A 24472-nucleotide genomic window follows, 5' to 3' on the forward strand; every position below is an offset into this window, starting at 1 on the left:
ATTGTAGTTTTGCAACAGCTGGAGTGCCGAAGGCTGGACTAGACAGTCTTCAGAGTTATCAAACGGCCTGATACACGGTGATAAATCTGATGCATTTGAAGACCATTCACAAGATATTTTTGGTACGTCGAGCTATTATGTCCTTCATAGTTGCATATCGGCACTCGCTTGCTGTGCTAATCATGCCGTGTAATGCAGCCCTAATAAAGGACAGCATCAAGAGCAATCCCTAGACTGACTTAATGACTCAATTAGGCAAGCTGGGAGGTTAAAGGAATAGAGCATGCTGAAAGATCATTTCAACTTGGCCAATTATAATTGAGATTATAGGTGAAGAAGGGTGGGCCTGGATTTATAAGAACGTAAGAAAGGTCTCTGAAGGTCACCGTTTGGTGCAGTTCCAAATAATTTATCATATATATATATATATATATATATATATATATATATATATATATATATCACTCCAAAGTTTCTGTTTAAACTTAAAAAAGGGAGGTTGACAACTCCAACGCAGACACGAAGGGGCTGACTATCTGCATATTATTTGGACCATTGGGAGGGGGGGGTTGTAGGGTGGTTTACCAACAAATATTTCAAGGGGGTAACTTGTAATAGTTTGGATTGTGGCTTTAGGGAAAATTCCTCTTTTTTCCAATGGCTCAGCAGGGTGGGGGTTAAAGGGGAAGGCTTTGGGGGGTATAAATTTGGATCTGTGTATTTTTATACTTTTGAAGTGTTAATGTATTGTATGGCATTTATATAAGAATAATAACAAAAACTGACTCAATGACACCTCTCTTAGGGCCCTATTACACGGGACGATTATAGTTACAAAACACTGTTATTTAGTTCGAATTTAAACGATAATCATTCTGTGTAATTGCAGGCAACGTTTAGAAAAATCATTTGTGTGTCGTTGATCGTTGATTTAGATCTGAATCTAAAATTATCGTTAATCGGTCGCTGTAATTCCACATCCATTCGCTCAAGTTCAGCATTTGTTCACTAATCACTCAGTGTAATTGCACATTGTCCATTGTTTTGCTGGGATCAGATGGAGTAAATGATCGTAGTAACGATCGCAATAACGATGGTAGTAACGATCGTAACTAACGACCATCATTCCGTGTAATATGGTGAACGATTTCAGGTTAACGATTAACAATCTAGTTTGCGAACGTTTATCGTTAGTCGTTAAAAATCGCTCCGTGTAATAGGACCTGATCTTTGATCAAGAATTAAAGCGGATGTCTAAAATTCAATCAGATCCATTTAAATAGTAGAGAAAATACATAGGATTTTGAATATACTCACCATCCAAGTTACGAGCACACTCTCTACATTAAGGGGCAGTGACCTTGCATCCATAGTTACACATGAAGTGCGTTGTGCAATCACGGCCATAAGACACCATTTCAAGAGAAGCATTTAAATGCTAAGTATATTACTTTTTTATTTTCTGATTTTTTCCGATATGTAAATCTAGAGCACGCATGTCCAGTCCACGATATACTGAAGGAAAGGTAAAGCAGTTATGCAGGATTTGCTATCTTCCAATAACAGCCCCAGCCCCGTCCTCAGGTTGTGGCTGAAATTCCAACTTTGCGCCATGCACTTCATTGGGACCAAAAACAAACCACAGACGAGACAATGCTGCTCTAGGATAACACCATAAATAATACTGTCTAATCATGGAGAGAAAGCCATGATAATATGATGCATTTTTGTAAGAGACAGAATAATAATGTGAATACAGCCTTACCTAGACAGTTTCCAGAACTCAGTGCTTTGGTGTAATTTGTGACTCACATTGCTTTGGAAATTCCCCCCAGGTTATCTGGTTACAGCTTCTTCAAGGGACTGTTCCAGGAATGGTTGAGTCACTGGGGTCACTACACAAGACTCTGTAATCTCAATGACTAATTTTGTCTTTGTCTACCTCATGGCAAATATTAAAACTTGTCCATAGATGTATAGGAGGTTACTCTGCCCATACACATTAGATTAATGATGGCCGAGGATGTCCTGGCTCTTCCCTAATGGCAAATATTGGGGGGGATTGAGCGGGGCAGACAGTATACTTGATCAGTAGCCATTTTTCTCGATCCCCCCATAGGCACATACGCCAAGCTAGGCTGAGAATACATGTGTTTTTGATGGGAAGAAAGTCACTGGCAGACATACCTGGCAGCATTGCATTGCACCACCCAGGCTCCCTCTGGGCTACTGCATAGGTTTCTATAGGTGAGGTTATTGCAATAAGAGCGGCATATAAGGCTAGGTTCATATTACCGTTCAGCACCACAGAGTCGCTCAGTCCATTCAAGAACGAACACCAACTGAAGCAGACGGATATGCAAGAGATCCCACTGACGTCAATGAAGTTTGTCAGATTTCCTCCTAATGTCCATTTATTTTGCAGGATTTGAGCTGACAAATTATTACTGTTTGCAAGTTTTTTTTATGTGCTCAGATCCCTAAAATAATGAAACTACCAGCAGAAGTTAAAAGGGGTTATCCAGCGAAAATCTTTTTCTTTTAGATCAACTGGTTTCTGAAAGTTATATAGATTTGTAATTTACTTCTATTTAAAGTCATCCCATACTTATCAGCTGCTGTATGTCCTGCAGGAAATGTTGTTTTCTTTTCAGCCTGACACAGTGCTCTCTGCTGACATCTCTGTCCGAGACAGGAACTGTCCATAGAAAACCTCTCCTGCTCTGGACAGTTCCTGTCTCGGCCAGAGATGGCAGCAGAGAGCACTGAGTCAGACTGGAAAGAAAGCAACATTTTCTGCAGGACATACAGCAGCTGACAGGTATGGGAATACTTGAGATTTTTAAATAGAAGTAAATTACAAATCTAAATAACTTTCTGAAACCAGTTAATGTGAAAGACAAGGATTTTTGCTGGACAACCCCCTTAAGGTTTATGGGTCGCACAAGATATCGACTGCGGTTAGTGATCCAAGCTCATGGGATGGAGGGGGGGGGGGGGGGGGCGATTACTCGACATGATGCTCAGGCTCCACATACAGAGGCTGCCTTGTGAGACTATAAGTATTTTTTGGAACCCCTACTTTTTTCCCTCTGTATTATCATTCACACAGTAAAGTGAATGGAGACTATCTCTGCAGAGTATTGCTCCTAAACCATAGCTGCAGCTTATACAGTAAATGCCAAATGGTCTGCTATCTGGCCCTTTCATGGTGGGAGGCATCCCCTTATAATGAGGATACGGTATATCCCATAATTGACTGTGGGATAATTATTATTATTCCCTGTGTCAGTACATGGTATGACGCATGAACAGAATACAGTAGTACTTCTGACAAAAGTTCGAATTTTAGGAGATGATGAAATAAGATACTTATTATATGATTGTAGTGTGTGTGTATATATATATATATATATATATATATATATATATATAATCAGTGTATGTGTTTTTATGTAAAGGCAAAGAATTGGTAACGGAATACCATATACTGAACACTAAACGTCAATGTCAGGTGTAAAATAGTAAAGTAAAATAAAAAAAAAATAAAAAAGCACAAAATAAATAAAACATGTATAAACCAAATGCAGTTGGTGTGATTTGCCCCTAGTGAGTGCCTGATCCCTTGTCCCACTCCCATTCAATGGCTTCAGCTAATTGCTCCAGAATCTCTCCAAGTTCAAAAGTTCACCTTTTACGACATCCACAAAGCTTTGCACACATTACCAATAAAAAAACATCTCCTTTACAAACAACCAGGGGAAAGTATCTCAATGAACAAGGGAAAAAAAAAAAAGTCCGAAAGGGATATCCCCTGTGACAGAGTCCAGCAGGGCAGAACTGATGCAACTATTAGGGGGTGCGGAGGCAGTGACCTCACTATAGAAAGGACAGTCCTAGAAGACAGGCAGCGCTTCCTGTGCAGTGCCAGGAATCCATCAATCACCTCCAAGACCTCCTATTTATGTTATCAAACTCATCCCATTCCAACATGCAGAATAGGATGATAGAAACAGAAGGCTATCCCAATGATATAATAAATAAATCATCTATATCACACATACATTCAGGTATTTCAGTCTACATACCATAGAGAAGAGCAATAAAACAAATAAATAAGTATACAAAATGACACAGATTAATAAAAATATAGAATAATATATGTATTTAATATAATATAGGTACAAAAAGTTATATACTGTGTTAGGCTGGGTTTCTGCAGTCCATTTTTACATGGTTACTATTAATGTACACAAAAACATGGTCAACCATTGTTGTGCGTATGCTTAAAAAAAAAAAACGCATCCTTTTTTTTATAACGGAAGTCAATGGAAAAACGGATTGCACACGGTCGCATTCGTCTTTTTTTTTTTCTTTCTAATAATACATATTAGGTAAACGGACTGCAAAAATGAAGTGTGAACACAGCCTCATGCGTGTACCCCGTAATATACATATAGCACTCGTACTGTGAAAACTGTGTACGACCCCCGAAAATTTCTTGGGGGGGGGGGGGGCTTCTAAAAGAAAGTGGCAACTATGCATAATTGTATGATGGGCTCAAAATTCACTGCAGAAAATCTAGTCTGGATAGGTGGGTGGTCTTCACAATATTATTTCACATAATATTTTTCATATCATAATGTATATAAAAAAAAAAAAGGTCAAAATTATTCATGACATGAAGTGTGTTTGTGTGTGTATATATATATATATATATATATATATATATATATATATAAAATGTGTGTGTGTAAATACAATACATTAAACATTTGTAATAAATGCATTAATCTGTAGAACTAACATGTTTATATGGCTATAATTACATATGCTTGGATACAAAGAGCAAACATAACAGTGTATGGTCAATGATTACACTGTGATGATACATGCAAAGTTTTTTTTTTCACCGATTAAATCGCCCCAAATGAGAATTTTATAACCAATTCATCAAATATTAAAATCTAAATTGTTTTTTTCAGCATCACTAAGGGGAAATTTATTCTTAATGTTCTAAACGAATATGCAAATACAGAAGTGAACTAAACAATAACATCCCATTATGTGATTTCTGGTAAATATCCAGATACTGAGCTATGTAGTGACTATTTGCTCATAGTCAATCGTACAATGAAGGGCAGGTTCAATGTGGAGACAACAGAATTGGGTTAGATTTTCATTTCCTAAATACATGAGGACCCTGAAAACTGAACTGCACCTGGCACAAACACCCCCTTACTCTGATGGGAAATACCTCCTCCAGCTCCTTACTACTGACATGGTAAAACTCCTGACCTCCAAAAACCTAATTAAAAAAATATAGGTTTTCCCCTAAATACACGCTATTAAGCCCCTTCCTCTACATTGTATTGGAGTATTTTTACATTTTCATAGAAATAAACAACAACAACAAAAAAGGAGTAGTTTTTCTATGACAATATTCCCCAGCCTGGGCTCTTCAGCTGTTACAGAACTACAACTCCCATCATCCTCTGATACAAGACTACAGTTCTCATCATACCGCCATCAGCTGCCCTGTGCACAGTCACTGCTAGAACAATCCCCCCTTGCATTCAAAAAGTCTGTTTTTTTTAATTTTATAAGAAATTTTTATGAATAATAGGGAAATTTTTTTTATTCCATTTCACATAAGTGTATTACTTTCCACTAACAAAGTCAAGCACCATGACAACTCTAAATAAGTATGCCAAAGAAACTGGAACTCTCAATATCCGCTATGTTTGTTGGGTTTTTTACTTCATTTTCCTGGGATGACCGCTGATGGTTCAGGGGCGTGGTCAGCCAACCTCTATATAAAGTGATAGGAACTTTTAGGAGATCATGGCTAATACTGAAAGACAGGATTTGTGTGCCTGTACTTTACCCCATAAGGGTGTGTTCACACCTACAGGATCCGCAGCAGATTTGATGCTGTGTTCAGTAATTTAAATGAAATCAGCAGCGGATCTGGTAAGTGTGAATGTACTCTAAAGGTAAATAGGACTAAATACACCTATTAAATGCAACTGAGCTTGTAAATAAAATCTATTTTTTTTTTTTTTTTTTTAAAGAAAAATATCTAAAAATTGAGAACATTCTAAGACTATATATTTTTTTATATTCAAGGCATATTCATAAAATTAAATGAAAAAAATATAAAATAAAAGAAATTAAGAAAAATCTGAGAATGAACACATATATGTATACACACACTATTGATTTTGTCCATTAAAAATCATATAAACACACTGCTTAGATCCATAAAATTGAACAAATAAAATGTTAAAAAACAAACAAATAAATCTAGAAAAACACTACGCACAACTAAGCTTGTGCATAAAATCTAGAATGGAAACATGAAACATTCTGGAAATGTACACACACATATTATACCATGTAACAATAATATACAATAGCACTATATATATATATATATATATATATATATATATATATATATATATATATATATTACTATATATATTTTTTCTCCTTTTAGCCTAGCCACCAGGTGCCCCCCGAGCATCACCTTGGCACTCCTCAGTTGTCAGTTCCCCCACAGCCTCCAGCATCCTCTCTACCTTCCCCAAATCCTCCCATGCCCTCTGCTGCCCCCCACCCCGGCATGCCATGCTCCCCTCTCCACACCCACTCGTGCCTCTCACCAGGGGCAGGCAGGAGCCCGGCTCCACTATTGTCCACATCCATGTCCCGCGGCGTGGAGGCTCCGAGGGAACCTCGTTTAGCAACAGCCGCTCAGCTGCTCCATCCTCTGGGTGCAGCCAGGCATCCCTGGCAGATGGGGGGCGTGTCTCCGGAGTGTGACATCAATACGTCGGGCGTGAGGCACGCTAAGCCTCTCGGGAAATGTAGTTTTACCTTCCGCGTGGCTACAACGGGCTGGTAGTGTATTCCTAAGAGCACAGCATCCTATTATGATAAGGAACAGTAACAACGAGTCTCATAAATAGTATGTGGGCTTGTGTGTGTATATATGTTTATGTATATAACAAAAAAGTCAAAATGATAAATTACTTAAAGGAGTATGCTCTATCTATAGGATAGCCAATAACATGCTAATCAGTGGGGGTCTGACTGACTGAAAGGAAAGATTATGATTAGGAATCATTCAGTCCAGGAATAATTTTGTCCCTGGTCTCAGAACAGGTGTGGCCCCCCTACTGATATTCCCTATTCTGTAAAGAAAAATCATACCTCCCAACTTTCTGGACGGCCAAAGAGGGACATTTCTTTTTAATTCACGGATGCAATCACACGTACAGGATCGGCTGCAGATTGATGCTTTTAGTTACATTGATATCTGCAGCAGATCCTGTATGTGTGACTGTATCCAGGGGCGTAACTACCACTATAGCAGCCATAGCAGCTGCTATGGGGCCCGCCGCATCAGGGGGCCCCATGGCCTGCTCCTGCAATACACTGGGCCCCCTGAGCCGTCATCATTTGCAGCATCGGATGGCCCTGCTGGTCTCCTGGGTTTTGCAAATGTCCCTTTAACTGCAAGCACTCCTGACCAGAGCTAGCAGTTATGTAGTTATGACTTCACTTGACCGTTTAGTGGTCAGTCGGGGGGGCCCAATCAAAAGTTTGCTATGGGGCCCAGCCATTTCTAGTTACGCCCCTGACTGTATCCTTAGGTCGTATTCACACATCAGTAACCCTGTCTGTAATTGCAGATACGCAAGTGCAGATGGTTACAAATGTGTTTCAGTAACTGGCCACATTTGCAGGGACCCCTGACATATAGGTCACACGGACACACATTGTCTCATTCATTTTTTTGCGGCACAGATCATGTCCCCAAAACATATCGGTAACACCTACAGATGTGTGTATGGGGCCATATGATCTGCATGTGTGATATGATGTGTGACAGCGGCCATAATGTCACATGATTCATCTGAATGTAACAATTCTTAGGATCCAACTTGCACCACATGATGGGAGAATCTGCAAGTTTGGGTCTAATATACAGTAGGAAACCAGACGCTTTCTAGAGCAACATAGAAAGCTTATTAATGCAAATCCAATTCCTAGGTTAAAAGAGGGACATGTAAGGGGCAGAGGGACGTGGGTCAAAAGTAGGGCCTGTCCCTCTAAAAGAAAGACAATCGGGAGGTATGGAAAAATTACTCATATAGAAATAACCCCTTGAAGACCAGACTTCAAAACTTTATGAACTTATCTGCTTCCCTTAAAGGGGTTATCAAGTGAAAATCTTTTTCTTTCAAATCAACTGATTTGAGAGAATTACATAGATTTGTGATTTACTTCTATTTAAAAATCTCAAGTCTGCTGTATGTCCTGCAGGAAATGTTGTTTTATTTTCAGTCAGACACAGTGCTCTCTGCTGACATCTCTGGCCGAGACAGGAACTCTGTCACGGTTTTCTAGGAATCCCCATAGAAAACCTCTCCTGCTCTGGACAGTTCCTGTCTCGGCCAGAGATGTCAGCAGAGAGACTTGAATGGGAAGACTTGAGAATTTTTAATAGAAGTAAATTACAAATCTATATAACTTTTTTGACACCAGTTGATTTGAAAGAAAAAGATTTTCACTGGATAACTCCAGCGTACAGCCGGGAAAGGGGGTGGATATAGAAGGCGCTGGTCACTTACCTCCCCGGTTCCAGTGCCAGGTTCCAGATTCTCCCATCCGACTACCACTTCTTGGTCTGAGTTGCGGCTTGAGACGTGACGTCTCAAGGCGGCTCAACCATTCAGTGGCAGAGGTGGGACTCCACTACAACCACTTAAAGTGACTCTGTACCCACAATCTGCCCCCCCCCCCCCCCACACACACACACACACACACAAACCACTTGTGCCTTCGGATAGCTGTTTTTAATCCAAGATCTGTCCTGGGGTCCGTTCGGCAGGTGATGCAGTTATTTTCCTAAAAAACAACTTTTAAACTTGCATCCCCGTGCTCAACGGCCGGGGCTTAGAGTATCTGTGACCTAACCTTGCACCACCCCTCCGTCCCTCCTCCCCACCCTCTTCATCATTAGTAATGCCACTGGAACATTTTCTCCTGTTTGAACATTTGCACAGGTGCCTTAAAGGGGTTGTCCGGCGATAAAAAATTATTCACAGAATAACACACATTACAAAGTTATACAACTTTGTAATGTATGTTATGTCTGTGAATGGTCCCCTTCCCAGTGTTTCCCCCCACCCACGCTAGACCCGGAAGTGTGGTGCATTATACTCACCGCATGTCGTGTCGTCCACGGTCTCCGATCGTCAGCAGTGACGTCTTCTTCGTGAGTCCGGCGGATCTTCCCGAGTGCCGGCAATCCTCTGCAGCGTCATCCGAAGCTCAGCCGCGATTGGCTGAGCATAACTGTGCTCAGCCAATCGCGGCTGAGCGACTGATGACGCGGCCACGTCATCAGCTGCTCAGCCGCGATTGGCTGAGCACAGTTATGCTCAGCCAATCGCGGCTGAGCTTCGGATGACGCTGCAGAGGCCGGCCGGCACTCGGGAAGATCCGCCGGACTCACGAAGAAGACGTCACTGCTGACGATCGGAGACCGTGGTCGGCACGTGAGAGGTAATGTATAGCGCACTAACTTCCGGGTACACGGGTGGGGGTGGTGGGACACGGGGAAGGGGGCCATTCACAGACATAACATACATTACAAAGTTGTATAACTTTGTAATGTGTGTTATTCTGTGAATAATTTTTTATCGCCGGACAACTCCTTTAATGATCCAGCCCATGTTCAGTATTCACACAGCTGAGGAATAGGAGACAATCTGCCTGGAGCATACCTAATGATAAGGAGGGCGGGGAGGAGGGACAGAGAGGTTGTGCCAGCCTAAAGCATAGACATTCTAAGCCCCACCTTTGGACACGGGCTGCCAGTTTAAAAGTGTTTTTTTTAGGAGAATAATTGCATCACCTGCCGAACGGACCCCAGGACAGATCTTGGATTAAAAGCAGCTATCTGATGGTACAAGTGGTTTGGGGGGGGACAGATTGTGGGTACAGAGTCACTTTAATGGGTGGGCTGCCTTGAGACGTCACGTCTTAAGCCGCAGCTCAGACCAGAAAGCGACAGCAGGACGGGAGAACCAGGCGGCGCGATCCGGGACCTGGCGCTGGAACCAGGGAAGTAAGTGACCGGCGTCCTCTATATCCACCCCCTCCCCGGCCGTACACTGAAAATAACCCCAGCCCGGAGTACCCCTTTAATAAGTTTTCCTTTGCAGGGACGGAGGATATGGGGACATGTATGGGAAGTGTGCTGGGTGATTTATCAGCATATTTCCTTAGCTTAATAACCATTTTTAACGTGATTGGTTCCCTTTAAAAAGCAAGGAGTTATAAATGAAAATGCAAACATTGAAATATGCAGGATTAAAGGGGTTATACAGCAAAAAATGTTTTCTTTTAAATCAACTGGTTTCATAAAGTTATATAGATTTGTAACTTACTTCTATTTAACCCCTTCCTGAATCCTGCAGTAGTTCACCTACAGACCCACCTGAGCCCTTTTTTTTGTGATATCAATTATACTTTGCAATTACAGGCAAATATTTGCACAGTGAAAATGAAAAAAAAGCTATTTTTTATGTTTTTGCCATTCACCTATGGTAAAACTGGCATATTATCCATACTATTTTCCTAAGTCAGTACAACTAAAATTTATATAACTTTTATAATTTTATTTAACTGTTTAAAAAAGAAAATTGAACCATTCCAAAAAACCTAAATGTGTTTATAATTGCTCTATTCCCATCCTAATAACCATCCTAATATTTTTTTGGTGTATGGGGCCATTTGAGGTGTCGTTTTTTTGGGCTGTACTTTCTATCGGTACCTTGCTTGCATATTTGCAACAACTTTTTGATCACTTTTTATTACATTTTTTCCAGATTTGATGTGACCAAAAATCAGCAATTTTACATTTTGGCATTTTTTAGCGCTTATACCGTTTACCATACGAGATCAGGAATGTGATAATTTAATAGTTCGGACGATTCTGCATGTGGCGATATAAAGTGTGTTTATTTATTTATTTTAATAAAATGGGAAAAGGAGGGTGATATGCTGCATTAAAGGAGTTATCCAGCACTACAAAAACATGGCCACTTTCTTCCAGAGACAGCCCCACTCTTGTCTCCAGCTTGGGCAGGGTTTTGCTTCTCAGTTCCATTGAAGTGAATGGAGCTTAATTGCAAACTGCACCTGAACTGGAAACAAGAGTCGTGTTGTGTCTGAAAGAAAGTTGCCATGTTTTTGTAGCACTGGATAACCCCTTTAATCTCTGCAATCGGTTCTCAATTACTAAGGGCTGCTGAAGCCCATAGTAAAAGATTGCCTAGCTGAGATTAATGTCATTAGGTCGCTGAGCCCCAGTCCGGCAAGTAGGAAGGTTCACCCCCCTCCAAATCGCATCTTGGAGGGGCGCTCCCGCCACTAGACCACCAAGGATTCATTTTTTAACAGCATTTAAATAGCGCTGTCAAAACAGCGACATCTAAATGGTTATTTTCAGTTGGGAGCTGCACAGTTCAGAACCTCCCTAGCAGCGCCATGACGTACATTTACGTCATGCATCGTGAAAGGGTTAAAAATCTCAAGCCTTCCAGTACTTATCAGCTGCTGTATGTCCTGCAAGAAGTGGCGTTTACTTTCCAGTCTGACACAGTGCTCTCTGCCGCCACCTCTGTCTATGTCAGGAACTGTCCAAAGCAGGAATAGTTTTCTATGAGGCCTAAAAACTAAGGTGCCATGCAACTCTGTGGTAGCCTTATTACGGATGCATAATATGGTCATGTGTATAAGATTGTTGGATGGCAATGAGGATAAAGGAGGATTTTCCCATAATATCATTATATAAGTAAATTTTATACTTTCAATCTGTTTGCAAGATGAAAATATCTCCTTAGAAGAGAGCCACTTCCATATAGGTGCCATCTGGCTGGCGTTGTATAAAAACATACCTAGTACTAAGCTATTCCTATCATTAGAATATTCCACTGAAATTTTCTGTATGCAGCTGCCAAATTCCCCCTTAATCTGCACTTTGTGTTTTCTTCCCTTCCATTTCCGTAGCCGCGGTTTGGGGCTTCAAAATGTTTTGATGGACTCATAAAATTGGCCAGCTGACTACAGAGCGGTATGTTCTGTGCACTTAATAGTGGACTGCACTGGTAAAGCAGCACATGGGTTATAAAGTTCATCAACAGGATCTCATCAGAAAGACTGCAGGGGGTGGAAAAGCAAGGTCTGGTTTACATTTATCCAGCCAATCTCCTGCTTACCCTATATTGTCCTGTCAATGGTGTGAAGTGAATGAATTATTGTTATGGACAAAAGGTGAAGCTTGCGGATGTTAAGGAACAAAAAAAAAAAAACTTATTAAAGCCCTTTAACTGCGATTAGTTTATCAAAATTATATCAGGAAGGTCTAGCAAGTAGATCGATTCCTGGAGACAGACATTATTAGTCACATTTCCCCAAACCTGAAGCAAAACTTTGACATTTGTTTTTAAATTTAAAGGGGTATTTTAAGATAAAGCTAACTTGTCCCCTATTCACAGGATAGGGGACAAGCAAAAGATTTGGGGGGGCAGGGGGGGGGTGTCCAACCTCAGTACCGATCTCCAGTATTTAAGATAGGCACATGACCAATGGGTCTATTCGAGTGCTGTACTCTGCTCTTTCCAGCAGCTCCATAGAAAATGAATGGAGCCGCCAGAAAGAGCTAAGTACAGTGCTCAGCCCTTTCTGGTGGCTCTTTCTATAAAGTATAAATAGAGCCGCAGGTCACGTGCCGTACCCGTGGCTCTATCCTAAACCAAGGAGCGATGGACCGATATGGAGATCGCTGGGGGGTACAGAGGGCGGACCCCCCACGATCTCTTACTTGTCCCCTATCTTGTGAACAAGTTAGTTTTATCTTGGAATGCCCCTTTAAGGTCAATGCCCAATCCCAATATTGTACTTATTTGAGCTTATAAAATCTGGAGACCACAGACATTCTTCCTACCTGTTTTCTCCATCATTGCCTGAAAAAAATATTAATATACAGGACGGGATTATAGGTAGGGCAATGGCGGCAATTGCCGCTTGGATACCTTGGAGCTTCCTCCATCTAGCCCTTCCTACACATAAGTCATGGAACATGAGAACAATATTGTAAGAAATTGTAGAGCATTCTAAGTTAATGCCTTAGGGTCGTATTACACTGCCTTAAGGCTATATATATTGTTAGTGATGTTTGTGCAGCCTCAGTGTAAAATAACGTTATACAGACCTGTTCTTGATTCCCGGTGTCCTTCTTTCTTCTGCCCGATCCCGCAGCCGTCCCTGGAACTTCAGGGCAGGTCTCTAAAGTGACAGAACGCTCAGCCAATGACTGGCTGAGACAGGACAGTACCTCGGCTGGAATAAACGACAAGGATCAGCAGATGATTGTTTCATCAGCTGATCGTTGTCTTTAGTACACAGAGCAATAATCTTCTGAATCGCTCAGTGTAATAGAGCCCTTAGGGAGAGAAGGATAAGCTCCCGGACACATCTTATCCAGTTAATCCTCTGATTGCATTAAGGACCAGAAGGCAACATGCAACACACTGAACCTTTCCCCCAAAGTAAAGCCTATATGTGGTGTCCCACTAGGGGTGATACTGTTATTCACACCCTTCGAAAAAGTCTGTACTTTTTGTGGTCTTATTGCAGCCAAAGTATTACTAAGGGTGCCTTCACACCTACCGTATAGCAGTAGAAAATCCGCTGCGGATCCGCAGCAAATCCGCAGCAGATTTAACTAAATGAATGAACACAGCATTAAATACGCACTGTCAAATCCGCTGCGGATCCGCAGCAGATTTGTAAGTGCGGATTTAATGCTGTGTTCATTCATTTAGTTAAATCCGCTGCGGATCTGCTGCGGATCCGCAGCGGATTTTGTACTGCGATACGGTAGGTGTAAAGGCACCCTAAAGATGACCACTAGATGCCGATGTATCGTATATTGAAGTATGGAAGCTGCACAGGTGAAGTGTCTTAAAGGGTTATTGTATTTGTGTGTACCAGATTCTGTGAACTAGTAGGATCTTTTCTTTCTTCTGTCCTATCATCTCTTCCCTTTCTACTCTTCTGTTGCACTCTTTCCTCCCAACCACAGCGCACCATACATGCTAGATAGGAAGTTAGTCCCTTGGGTGAAGGAGGAGTCTTAGTTGAGCTTCGTTGAAGAAAGGACGCAGCTCAGATAGCTCTCCACAGTGGTTCTACCTGGGCCCTGGCCCTCTGCCAGGTCCCCTCTACAGAAAAGTCTTAGTCTTAGTCAGTACTCTGCATGGGTAGGACGCAGGACAGTGCCCTCTGACAAACTTCTTTCTTGAAGTGCCTTTACGCTGCATGATGCAGTGCTAAATCCTTCAAGAGAGGACTAGCCAGCAGATCATCTCAATCCACGTCGTGCAGGACAGTATCCACTAAAGAGCCAGAGAGCTAGGAGCTGATCCGGGTGGAGCAAAGTTACTGTCAATTCTATGAACTCTATTACCTGTTGCTCATTTGCCAATAGTGAACCAAGTCAACGTTATCAACGGAGTCTCTGATTATTTACTAGTACCTGCACAGCACTTACACCGCAACCTTGGGATATTTCCCCTTTCTGTGGGTGGCAGGTCCTGCTAATATTCGGGAGGGTCATTACACTGCTCTGGCCACCTGTGACTACACTATCCAAAGGGACCCAGCAGCAACCCGACAGGACAGAACCACAGGGGAACAACCGGCCTTACTCCTTAAAAGCAGGCGTACCATCACACCTGTGTGCCCAAGAGGCACTGGCGTGACGTGACAAAACCCTAAGGTCCGGCTGTATCTCGGCCATCCACCACAGTAGTGGCGTCACACTTCCCCCTAGCAAGTGACTGGCCGTCCCACCGCTACAACATCATCTGGGGGCTCACCACATATCTATACATACATTAGGTTCATATCTGATCCTGGCTATGTTCAATGTAAAATAACTGCTGTACATGACACTAAGGCTGCATTCACGCGTTTTGTGTTCGCTCACGGACGACACGGATTGTGAATGCCTGTCCTGGACTGTTTCCCTGCATGGCATGATGTTTCAATATGGGGAAGGTGGGGAAAGAGTTTGAACTTCCGTGGCAGAGTTACAGACCCGCGTGGCTCAACTATAACTAAGCATTGAAGTAGCTCTGTAGTGATTTTGTGAATGTTTCTTTTTTTAGAGGAAACAAGCATGATGAACTTCTTAGGATTGTGGAGGGCCCACTCAGCTGCCGAATGCTGTGCCTAGCACTTTACCTGTGAGTACTCGTGATGACAGAGCGAGAAGCCATTGGCTTATTCCTACGGTCTCAAAATGCCCACGCTCATATGCTGAAGCGTCATCACTGAAATGCTGCTTGTAGAACAGAGAGGTAGAGAAGACGCTGGTGGATTGCACGGAAGCCAGGTGAGTATGGGTGTTTGTCAGAGGGATGTCTACATGGGTACATGGGATATACTACCTACTGGGATGTTAACTACAGAGGGGATAGTACCTACCATGGACCTACCTACTATGTGGAGACACAGGGGGCCTAACTACCATGTGGGCCTTATCCTGTATTGCGGCACAGATTCCGGCAGATTCTGCACAGAAGAGTTTTTATCTGGGCAGGATGACAGAAAAGAAAAGTAAAAGACAGTGATCATAGAAGACGTGACCTGTGAGTTCCTGTCATCATTTGTATTGCCTGCAGAGTCTGTGCAGAGCTACTATCTAACAATATATAGCCTTAGCATAGTATAGGATTTTTTTCAGTAACAGTATGGTGGTAATCACAGTGGTCATGGTGTGGCAGTATTAGTAATACTGGTCTACTGGTATACTTGATTTTCCAGCAACTTATGTAATATACAGCAGCGGCGTAGTGCTGCAACCAACCGAAACCCATAGTACAAGGTGATCTGCACTGCAGCTTTCCCCCAGCATTCTAGCAGGTTTTACTCGCTGCTTTTAATTTTTGCAATGCAGCAGACTTGATTCCATTACAGCAAGTGCCCAGGAATCACATGATGTGCCTGTAGATTCTGCTGTTTTATTGCCGCTTCGTGAGTTGCAATGAAAAAGGGGCCACTAAGGCTTTGTTTATCTATCTTCCATGCTTCCGCCATCTAAGAGCAGCGCCAAAAGCACATGGTCCTAAAAAATGGCCCTGAAAAAAGGTGCCATGTTTAGTTGTGGCAGCATCACCATGACAACCACAGACGCTGTATGCAGTGCAGCCACTGATAGTAATGGTGCGTTTACACGTAACGATTATCGTGCGAATTTGCGTGATAATGATCGAATTCGAAAGATAATTGTACGTGTAGACGCAGCAAACGATCAAACGACGAACGAGAAATCGTTCATTTTGATCTTACAACATGTTCTCAAATCGCCGTGTGCAAAAAAATCGCAGATCGTTCCGTGTAAACAGTCATTCGCCGATCTAACCAATGTGTGAGATAGGCTTAAGCGATCGCAAAACGAATTTTCCGTACGATGTATCGTTCCGTCTAAACGCTGATCGTTAGGAAAAAAAAAACGTTACTCTGACATCGTTAATTGTAGGATCGGGCCAATTATCGTTTTGTGTAAACGCAGCATTACATAGCTGGTGTAGGACGTGTGCAGGTTGTGTTAGTGTAGTGATTATCTGTGTTCCTTTTCGGTCGTCCAAAAAGTTGGGAGGTCTGTGCTGGTTACAGGACCCGTCTCACATATCGCATTTACCGCTACCTGTAATTTATACTCTTATTATTTATGCCTGAACCATTAGCTGCTTTCTTGGTCATAAGTGTGTTTCATGACCTCTGCAGTAAAGTTCATTGCCAGTCATTAAAGGGTTAATGCTTCCGATCATTGTGGGCACCTGCAGTAACCATGGCAACGGTGAGCTGGGAGGACAATTGCTTATGTTATAATAAAGGTTCCATAAAAGACAGACTTTTCTGCCTGGATCAGCGCCATCTTGGATGCGCTAGAGGACCTTGAGCTTGACTAATTTACACTCCACTACCTTTGATATTATTTGGAAGTTCTACAAGGGAAAAACGGATGGACCTGGATCTGTAAGGGAGAAAAGGAACTTCCGCCTAGCCATTAATAGGGTGACAGATATGGCAGCCAGATCTCTCTCACATCTGGTGTAGTATATTTATAGTCTATTTTTGTTATTGCCTGCAATGAGATTATTGTACAAATTCCTAAACTATATTATATTGGTATTACCCTCTAAGCTCAGTGGAGGGGCAACTCTCCAGCCATGGCTCCCTCCAGGTTTCCCCCACAGGGGGTTTTTCCTTGCCTGAGTGCTGGAGGGTGACTCTTTGTGAGTCGGGGGTCTACCGTTTTCAGTGTCATGTGATGTTAAATAAAATTGTGACCATTTGACACCTGATTACTATGTGTTGTGTCTTTATTTGTGTTCTTTGGTTTAAATAATTTTGCTTGGGAGTTGGGGTCTATCTCATATTGCAGAGCCAAAAAGCCGGACATCTGCCCAGCCAAAGAAATACCTTCTGGTTCCATCTTCAGCAGAGGTCCAGCTGATAGTTCACCATCATTACTGGAGATTTAGAGAAAGGGTCAGGGAATAGAGCTCTTTCACTTCTATACCAGTGCTCGGCTGTTATGGACACATCACACCTTTATCTGTATGTGTGCATGTATATATATAGTATTGGGGCAACTGTGAGTTTACACTTATTGTGGCATCTAATGCAGGCTTACAGAAAGTGTAACTTTGATCCGTTTTTTTTTTTGTTATAATGAAAGTCAATGGAAAAACGGACCAAAACAGATGCTGACAAATGCATCCATTTTTTGCAAAAACAGATGAAAAAAACGGATTGCAAAAACGTAGTGTGAACCCAGCCTTACCTAGCTTTTCCTGGTTCATAAAAGGCTATTCTGTCTAAATCGAGGTAGATTTAACATTTAGCCATTTCTATTACACCTCCACTCGGTTTGTAACCCAGCTTGCCTGGAACCCTGAAAAGTAAATCTGCCTAACTAGATTTTAGCATTATACGGTAGATTTGTTATTTACAGCTTCACATGGATCCTACCCAGCTTTTGTGGAGCTGAGATTAACCCCTTTACGACCCATGTCATACCTCATAGGTCATGGCGCCCTTAGGGGAGTTCAGAGAGGGTCCGCTCTGAACCGCCACAATCCAGGCTACTTTCTGTAGCCCGGGACAGTGGCTATTAGCGATCGCAATGCCCGCTAATAAGGACATTTAAATGCAACTCTCAGACATGACAACTGCATTTAAATGCCCTGTGGTGCCCCTCCGTGGTTGTCTAGTGGAGGGATCCCAAACTGCGATATGATCCCTTCTCCTTACGCGGCCAGGCCTCAGCATCGGAATGACACTAATCCCGGCTCGGTAATCTATAGATCTGGTCTGCAGCAGACCCAAGTAATAGAGCTGTCACACATCAAGCCGCTGTGAAGGATGCCGACGCGTCCCTCACAACAGGCAGGGCCGGTTGCTAGGGGCGTTTCGACGGCGTCCCTAGCAGCCAGCCTGCTGTAGGTCATTGTGTTAATTGTGCAAAGTGATTTATTGGTGCATGTACAGACAGGCGGATAAAGGACGCGTTTCGGCGTGAAGCCTTTCTCAACAAGCCTGGCTTGTTGAGAAAGGCTTCACGCCGAAACGCGTCCTTTATCCGCCTGTCTGTACATGCACCAATAAATCACTTTGCAGAATTTGGCGAGTGCCGGGATTTTCCTTTTTGATGTCCGATTTCCTACCCTGGCACCACCTGAGATCGGAGTGCCGACCCCTTTCCAGTTTATACACATTGTGTTAATTGTGGCCGGGGCCTCACCAACCCCGGCAGATCAGCGCAGGTGATTGTATTTGGGGGCTCTGTGATTGACAGCTGACCTGGCCAGTTAGCTGTCAGCACTTAGCCTCCTGCTACTATAAATCCCAGCCCCTGGTCTCAGTCCAGTGCCTGTGATAGAGCCTTGTGCCTTGACCTAGCATTCTCCTGACTGATTATTATTGTTGTTGTTCTGACCTTTTGGATTACGTACCCTGACCTTGCTCTCTGGATTCTGATTTTGTACCTTCATTGCCTGGCTGTTGCTGACTTAGTATCCTGACCATTCTATATAATGTTTGTTTGTCTTGTCTGGTTCTGTGTTACACTTATCTCAGTGTAAGGTTTGTCGACCAGTTGTCCGCAGTAAATCTTAGTACTGTTTGTGGCAAGTAGGTAGGGACAGCTGGGGCTGCACTTGTCTACGTGTCTTTTCAGTACCCTACCTGACAAGAGCATTGAACTAATGAATCAGTGCTCTATTAAAGACGTTATCCAGCACTACAAAAACATGGCCACTTTTCCCCCTCTTTTGTCTCCAGATTGGCCCCGCTCTAAATCTCGCCACTCCTGGCTGCTAATTGGACCCTTAAATTTCAGCTGTCAAAACTGACAGCTGCATATAAATTCCCCTAAAACGCATCATTGGTGGTGCAGTGGCAATGATCACGATTCCCCTAATGTCCCGGGACCCAGTGTTCTGACGTTGATCCCGGCTAGCTGATTGATTGGTATAGGCTCCAGCAGACACACAAAAACACAGACAAATGCAACAGCTCACCGCAATGGCAAGATACAGACTCACTACAGATATTAAAATAGTTAAAAGCAGCCAAAAACATAGAATAAAGTTTGGCCGGAGGAGGAGGGGGGAGCGGAGGGGGATGATAGCTGCAGAGTGATGAATGGCTCCCCCTGCGCCCATCAGCAGCAGCACCAGCCCGCGGCGGCAGCGGTGATAGAACCCAGCTACTACTCCCTCCGATGAGAGTAGTAGTTGAGCGTAGTCCAGAGTGGCGGTTCGGCGGGCGTTCGGTAGCGGCGGACGTTCGGTGGCGGCGGCGGCGTGCTTACTGTTATGTAGTGATTGATTACATTTATGGAATACTTTGGGGAGCAAGGACACTTGCTCCCCAAAGTATTCCATAAATGTATTCAATCAAAAACACTGTATACTGTATTACATGTACATACACATCCATTGTAATTTCAATGGAGTGTCCAGCAGGGGCACACTATATATAGAAGTCAATGGTACTCATTGACTTCTATATATAGTGCGCCCCTGCAGGCGATCCATTGTAATTACACCCCCGGTTTGTGACGTCATCTCTTTTTAGAGAATCTGAAGTCTCCCTGATCTACTAAATTAAGGGAAATAGCCATATATGTGCATTTCCCATAATTAATGTACATTAGAAATTTGTCTAACTTTCCGTAAGTAATAACATATTAAAAAATAGTTTTGGCCGGAGTTGTCCTTTAATGATCCAGCACCTTTGCAGTGTTCAGTGATGACTAGGAGAAATCCTGCCTGCAGCATTCCTAATGGTGAAAAGGGTGGGGAGGAGGGATGGAGAGGCAGTGCAGTCCTAGGGCAGTCCTAGGACACTCTATGGCATGCCAATTAGACACAGGGCTGCAAGTTTGAAAGTTGTTTTTAGGGCAATAACTGCATCACCTGCTGAATGGACCCCATGACAGATGTTGGGTTAAAAGCAGCTATCCAACGGAACAAGCGGTTTGGAAGGGGGGGGGGCAGATTGTGGGTACAGAGTCGCTATAAGGCCATGTTCACACATGGCAAAACAGCGGTCGTTGTGTGACATGGCACATTCGGGTGTGCCCGCACTCCAATAAGCCATAGCACACAATGTAAAGTACGTCCGGGAGCTGCACTTTACATATTGTGCACAGTCTATTTTGGGTGGCTGCTGTTCACTGAATAGTGGCCGCACAAAATAGACATGTCAGTTTTCTGTGTGGCCGCATGGAATCCCAGCTGTAGTGTATACAGTGTGTATACACTTCGGCCATGGTTCCATAGACTGTAGTGTAATCGGCCAATGTCAATAAACAACAACCTTCATTGCAAACCTGGAACAAAGACTGTTGTTTAATGATAACATATGTTGTGTGAATGTGGCCTAAAAGTGTAAATCACCCCCCCCCCCCTTTTTCCCATTCTTGCACAAACAGCACCACTCATGTCCTCAGGTTGTGTGTGGTATTACAAATCAGCTTCATTCACTTCAATGGAGCTGAGCTGCACTACCACACCCAAACTGAGGACAGGAGTTTTGCTAAGTAAGGCCTCGTTCACACTACGGAATGAGCACAGAGATTCGGTGCAGAAACCCTCCGGGCGGAGTGGAGAGCGGCCCCCCATTCAAAGAAATTGAAGGTGGCACAGAATCTTGGTGCCAATTCCGTAGGTTGTTTTGATCTTTTGTGCAGGCGTAATATTCATAGTTATTGGCTGCACATCTCTCTGTAGAAACAGCAATTGTTCGGCCAATAGCAATGTATTTCAACGGCCACACAAACAATACAGTATTGACCCGGCACTGCTTATGTGCCATGTAAAGACACTGCAAACAAGCCTTGATCTTGCTGATCGGTGTTCGTTTCCATCCTTGCATGGCTGAATATCAGGTCGTGTAAAAGGACCCTCTCTCCCCATGACCCCCACCGGGCTCCGGGATCTTCCGACACACCTCCCGTCACAACCTGGCTGATAGACTGGCCACTCAGCCAATGCCTTCCGTTCCTGCCACTCATCATGGTCATGGGGAGAGGTTAGTGCCTACTTGTAATCAAGTTCACTCCTCTCCCTGACGGCTGCAGGATACCATAATCCACTGGACTTCTCCTTTAATGCCTTCTGTTTAAAATATTCAAGCCTTCCCATACTTACAATATCTGTATGCCCCAGTGGAAGCCATATGATTCTTGCCTATGCAACACAGTGCTCCCTGCTGCCCCCTCTGTCTGTGACCAGAACTGTTCAGAGTGATTGGCAGGGCATACAGTTCCTGCTGAGACAACCCAGAAGCAGGAAGAATTGATGACGAAGAAGGAGTGGATTACATCAGCCGTGGGGGATCAGGGTAGGTGAGTATTACATAGTTTTTCTTCACATAAAAATGTAAGAAATGTTTGAGAATAACAAAAATAAAACATAAAAAGGGGTAAGAGGGGTATGTAAAACATCTGGACATCCCCAAAATAACAGAGAGGTAAGTAAAGCAACTATGGTAGAGATGCCGGCAGGACTACAGAGTGGAAAGTAACAATCATGTGGATGGGGCGATGCAGCACCCTGAGCATGTAGCTGTACTGACATAATCCATAATATTAACACAAGGAAACAGTCCATCTAGAGAAAATGGGGAACAGCAATAGACTAAAAAACATAGCAGAAAAGTCTCACTCCAAAAAGTCATCACAATGATGAAGAGCTCGCTGACAGCTATCCTCTGCACAAATGTGAAGATGCAGGCAGATTGTGCAGAGACTGCAACCACAGGGCCCGCACATCAACCCCATCCTATATAAGCCCAAGGGACCATCATATTTCTGATGAGTGGATGACCCAGTGATTTAATATTTATAACCTATACTAATGGTGCGTTTACACAGACAGATTTATCTGACACATCTTGGAAGCCAAAGCCAGGAATGGACTATAAAGAGGGAACAGGTCATAAAGGAAAGACTGAGATTTCTCCTCTTTTCAAATCCATTCCTGGCTTTGGTTTAAAAAATCTGTCAGATAAATCTCTCTGTGTAAACGCACCATGTATATGGCTGATAAATATTTACTAGGGAACCCATACAGCCAGTACTGATAAACTCACCAGTAGGTGGCAGCAGAATCCCATGCATTACCTTTCATTCTCTATTTCTGGTATAGCTGTAACTAGTACTAATTATTTCCCACCGTCACAAATGTTACCAAATAATCATAGATACAGGAGAACTATTATACATATTATACAGTATTCTAGTAACAGCCATCATTCCCAAATCATCCAATAACATAGTGGTGGAGACTGGCAGAACAGATGTGCTACCATCACGAGAAGCAAGAGGTGACCAGTGGCTTTGATGGGTATATAATATACATTTATCTCATATATTCAGAATTTAGATGGACTTTAACAGGACAAAAGATGGGAGGAGGAGCTGTCAGTCAGCGGGGACAATAAGATGCCCTGTGATACAGTGGATCAGCCGCATGCTATACTGTAGCTTCTCTTATATAGAGAAGCCATGGTGCAGACATAACATAACAGAAGATTAAGGCTATGTTCCCACTACGTACTGATAAGCACTAATAACGGCCGTTGTTGTAAAACAACGTCTGGAATTAATGTTCATAATGTTGTTCACGCTTATCAGTACATAGTGGGAGTGTAGCCTATAGGGGAACTCCAGTGAAAAATGAACTGGTGTCAGAAAGTTATACAGATTTGTAATTTGCTTCTATTTAAAAATCTTCCAGTACTTATCAGCTGCAGTATGCCCTACAGGAAGTGGTGTATTCTTTTCATTGTGACACAGTGCTCTCTGCTGCCACCTCTGTCCATTACAGGAACTGTCCAGAACAGTAGCAAATCTCCATAGAAAACCTCTCCTGCTCTGGACAGTTCCTGACACGGACAGAGGTGGCAGCAGAGAGCACCGTGTCAGACTGGAAATAATACACCACTTCCTGCAGGACATACAGCAGCTCATAAGTACAGGAAGTCTTGAGATTTTTAAATAGAAATAACTTACAAATCTGTATAACTTTCTGACAACAGTGCATTTGAAAGAAAATAAATTCTTCAAAGAAAATTCATTTCCTGATGCCACAAACGTGAATATCTATCTGCATCTGCTATATATAGTTCTAGCACAATCCAGCGTGTTTATAATCAACTTATTTATTATACTTTCACCTACATTTTAATATATTTTTTCATTAATAAAATCGTTTTCAAGAAACACAATGCAGTTTTCTATAGCAATAATCCCCAACCTTTGGCTGCTACAAAACTACAACTGACTTGTCAAGGCATGCTGGGAGTTGTAGTTTTACAATAGAGTGCCACCGGTTAGCGATCACTGTTTTATAATAATTATTTATCACACCACTAGATGGCGCTTAGTAACCAGCGGATTCTAATACAGCACTTTCAGCTAGTTCCTTTATTTTACTGGGCAAATAGGAAAAAAGTTTTTTCGTAAGTTCTGCATAACATGAATTTGTGTCCATACAGAGATTGTTATTGGCCTCAGCAGGACTTTTATTTGTGGGAAATGAATCCTTGTCTGTATAAGTGGGAACTCTAGTCGTATAAATAAGATGGCATATAGAATTTAGAGATACTATGGCCATATACATGAGACAAAATTTGTCTGACCACTTAAAGTGTATGATAACATATGTGAAGAAGAATGGGGTTAGAACACTGGGGGAGATTTATCAAACATGGCGTAAAGTGAAACTGGCAACCAATCAGATTCCTTCTTTCATTTTCCAAAGAGTCTGTGAGGAATGAAAAGTGGAATCTGATTGGTTGCTAGGGG

At 42.7% G+C, this 24472-nt stretch overlaps 2 protein-coding genes across 2 annotated transcripts in view; one reads left to right on the forward strand and one right to left on the reverse strand.

Moving 5' to 3' along the window:
- NR6A1 (nuclear receptor subfamily 6 group A member 1) overlaps positions 1-6741 on the reverse strand; it is a 186147-nt gene extending 179406 nt beyond the window's left edge. The window contains exon 1 of the mRNA XM_069986389.1: positions 6669-6741. Coding sequence (XP_069842490.1) covers positions 6669-6711 — 43 coding nt within the window. The 5' untranslated portion in view covers positions 6712-6741. The remainder of the gene's footprint in view (positions 1-6668) is intronic.
- The window catches only part of RPL35 (ribosomal protein L35), a 446139-nt gene that overhangs the window by 24414 nt on the left and 397253 nt on the right, over positions 1-24472 (forward strand). The window lies entirely within an intron of this gene.

The sequence above is a fragment of the Dendropsophus ebraccatus genome, chromosome 10, assembly GCF_027789765.1.
Source record: "Dendropsophus ebraccatus isolate aDenEbr1 chromosome 10, aDenEbr1.pat, whole genome shotgun sequence".
In the NCBI taxonomy this organism is placed as follows: Eukaryota; Metazoa; Chordata; class Amphibia; order Anura; family Hylidae; genus Dendropsophus; species Dendropsophus ebraccatus.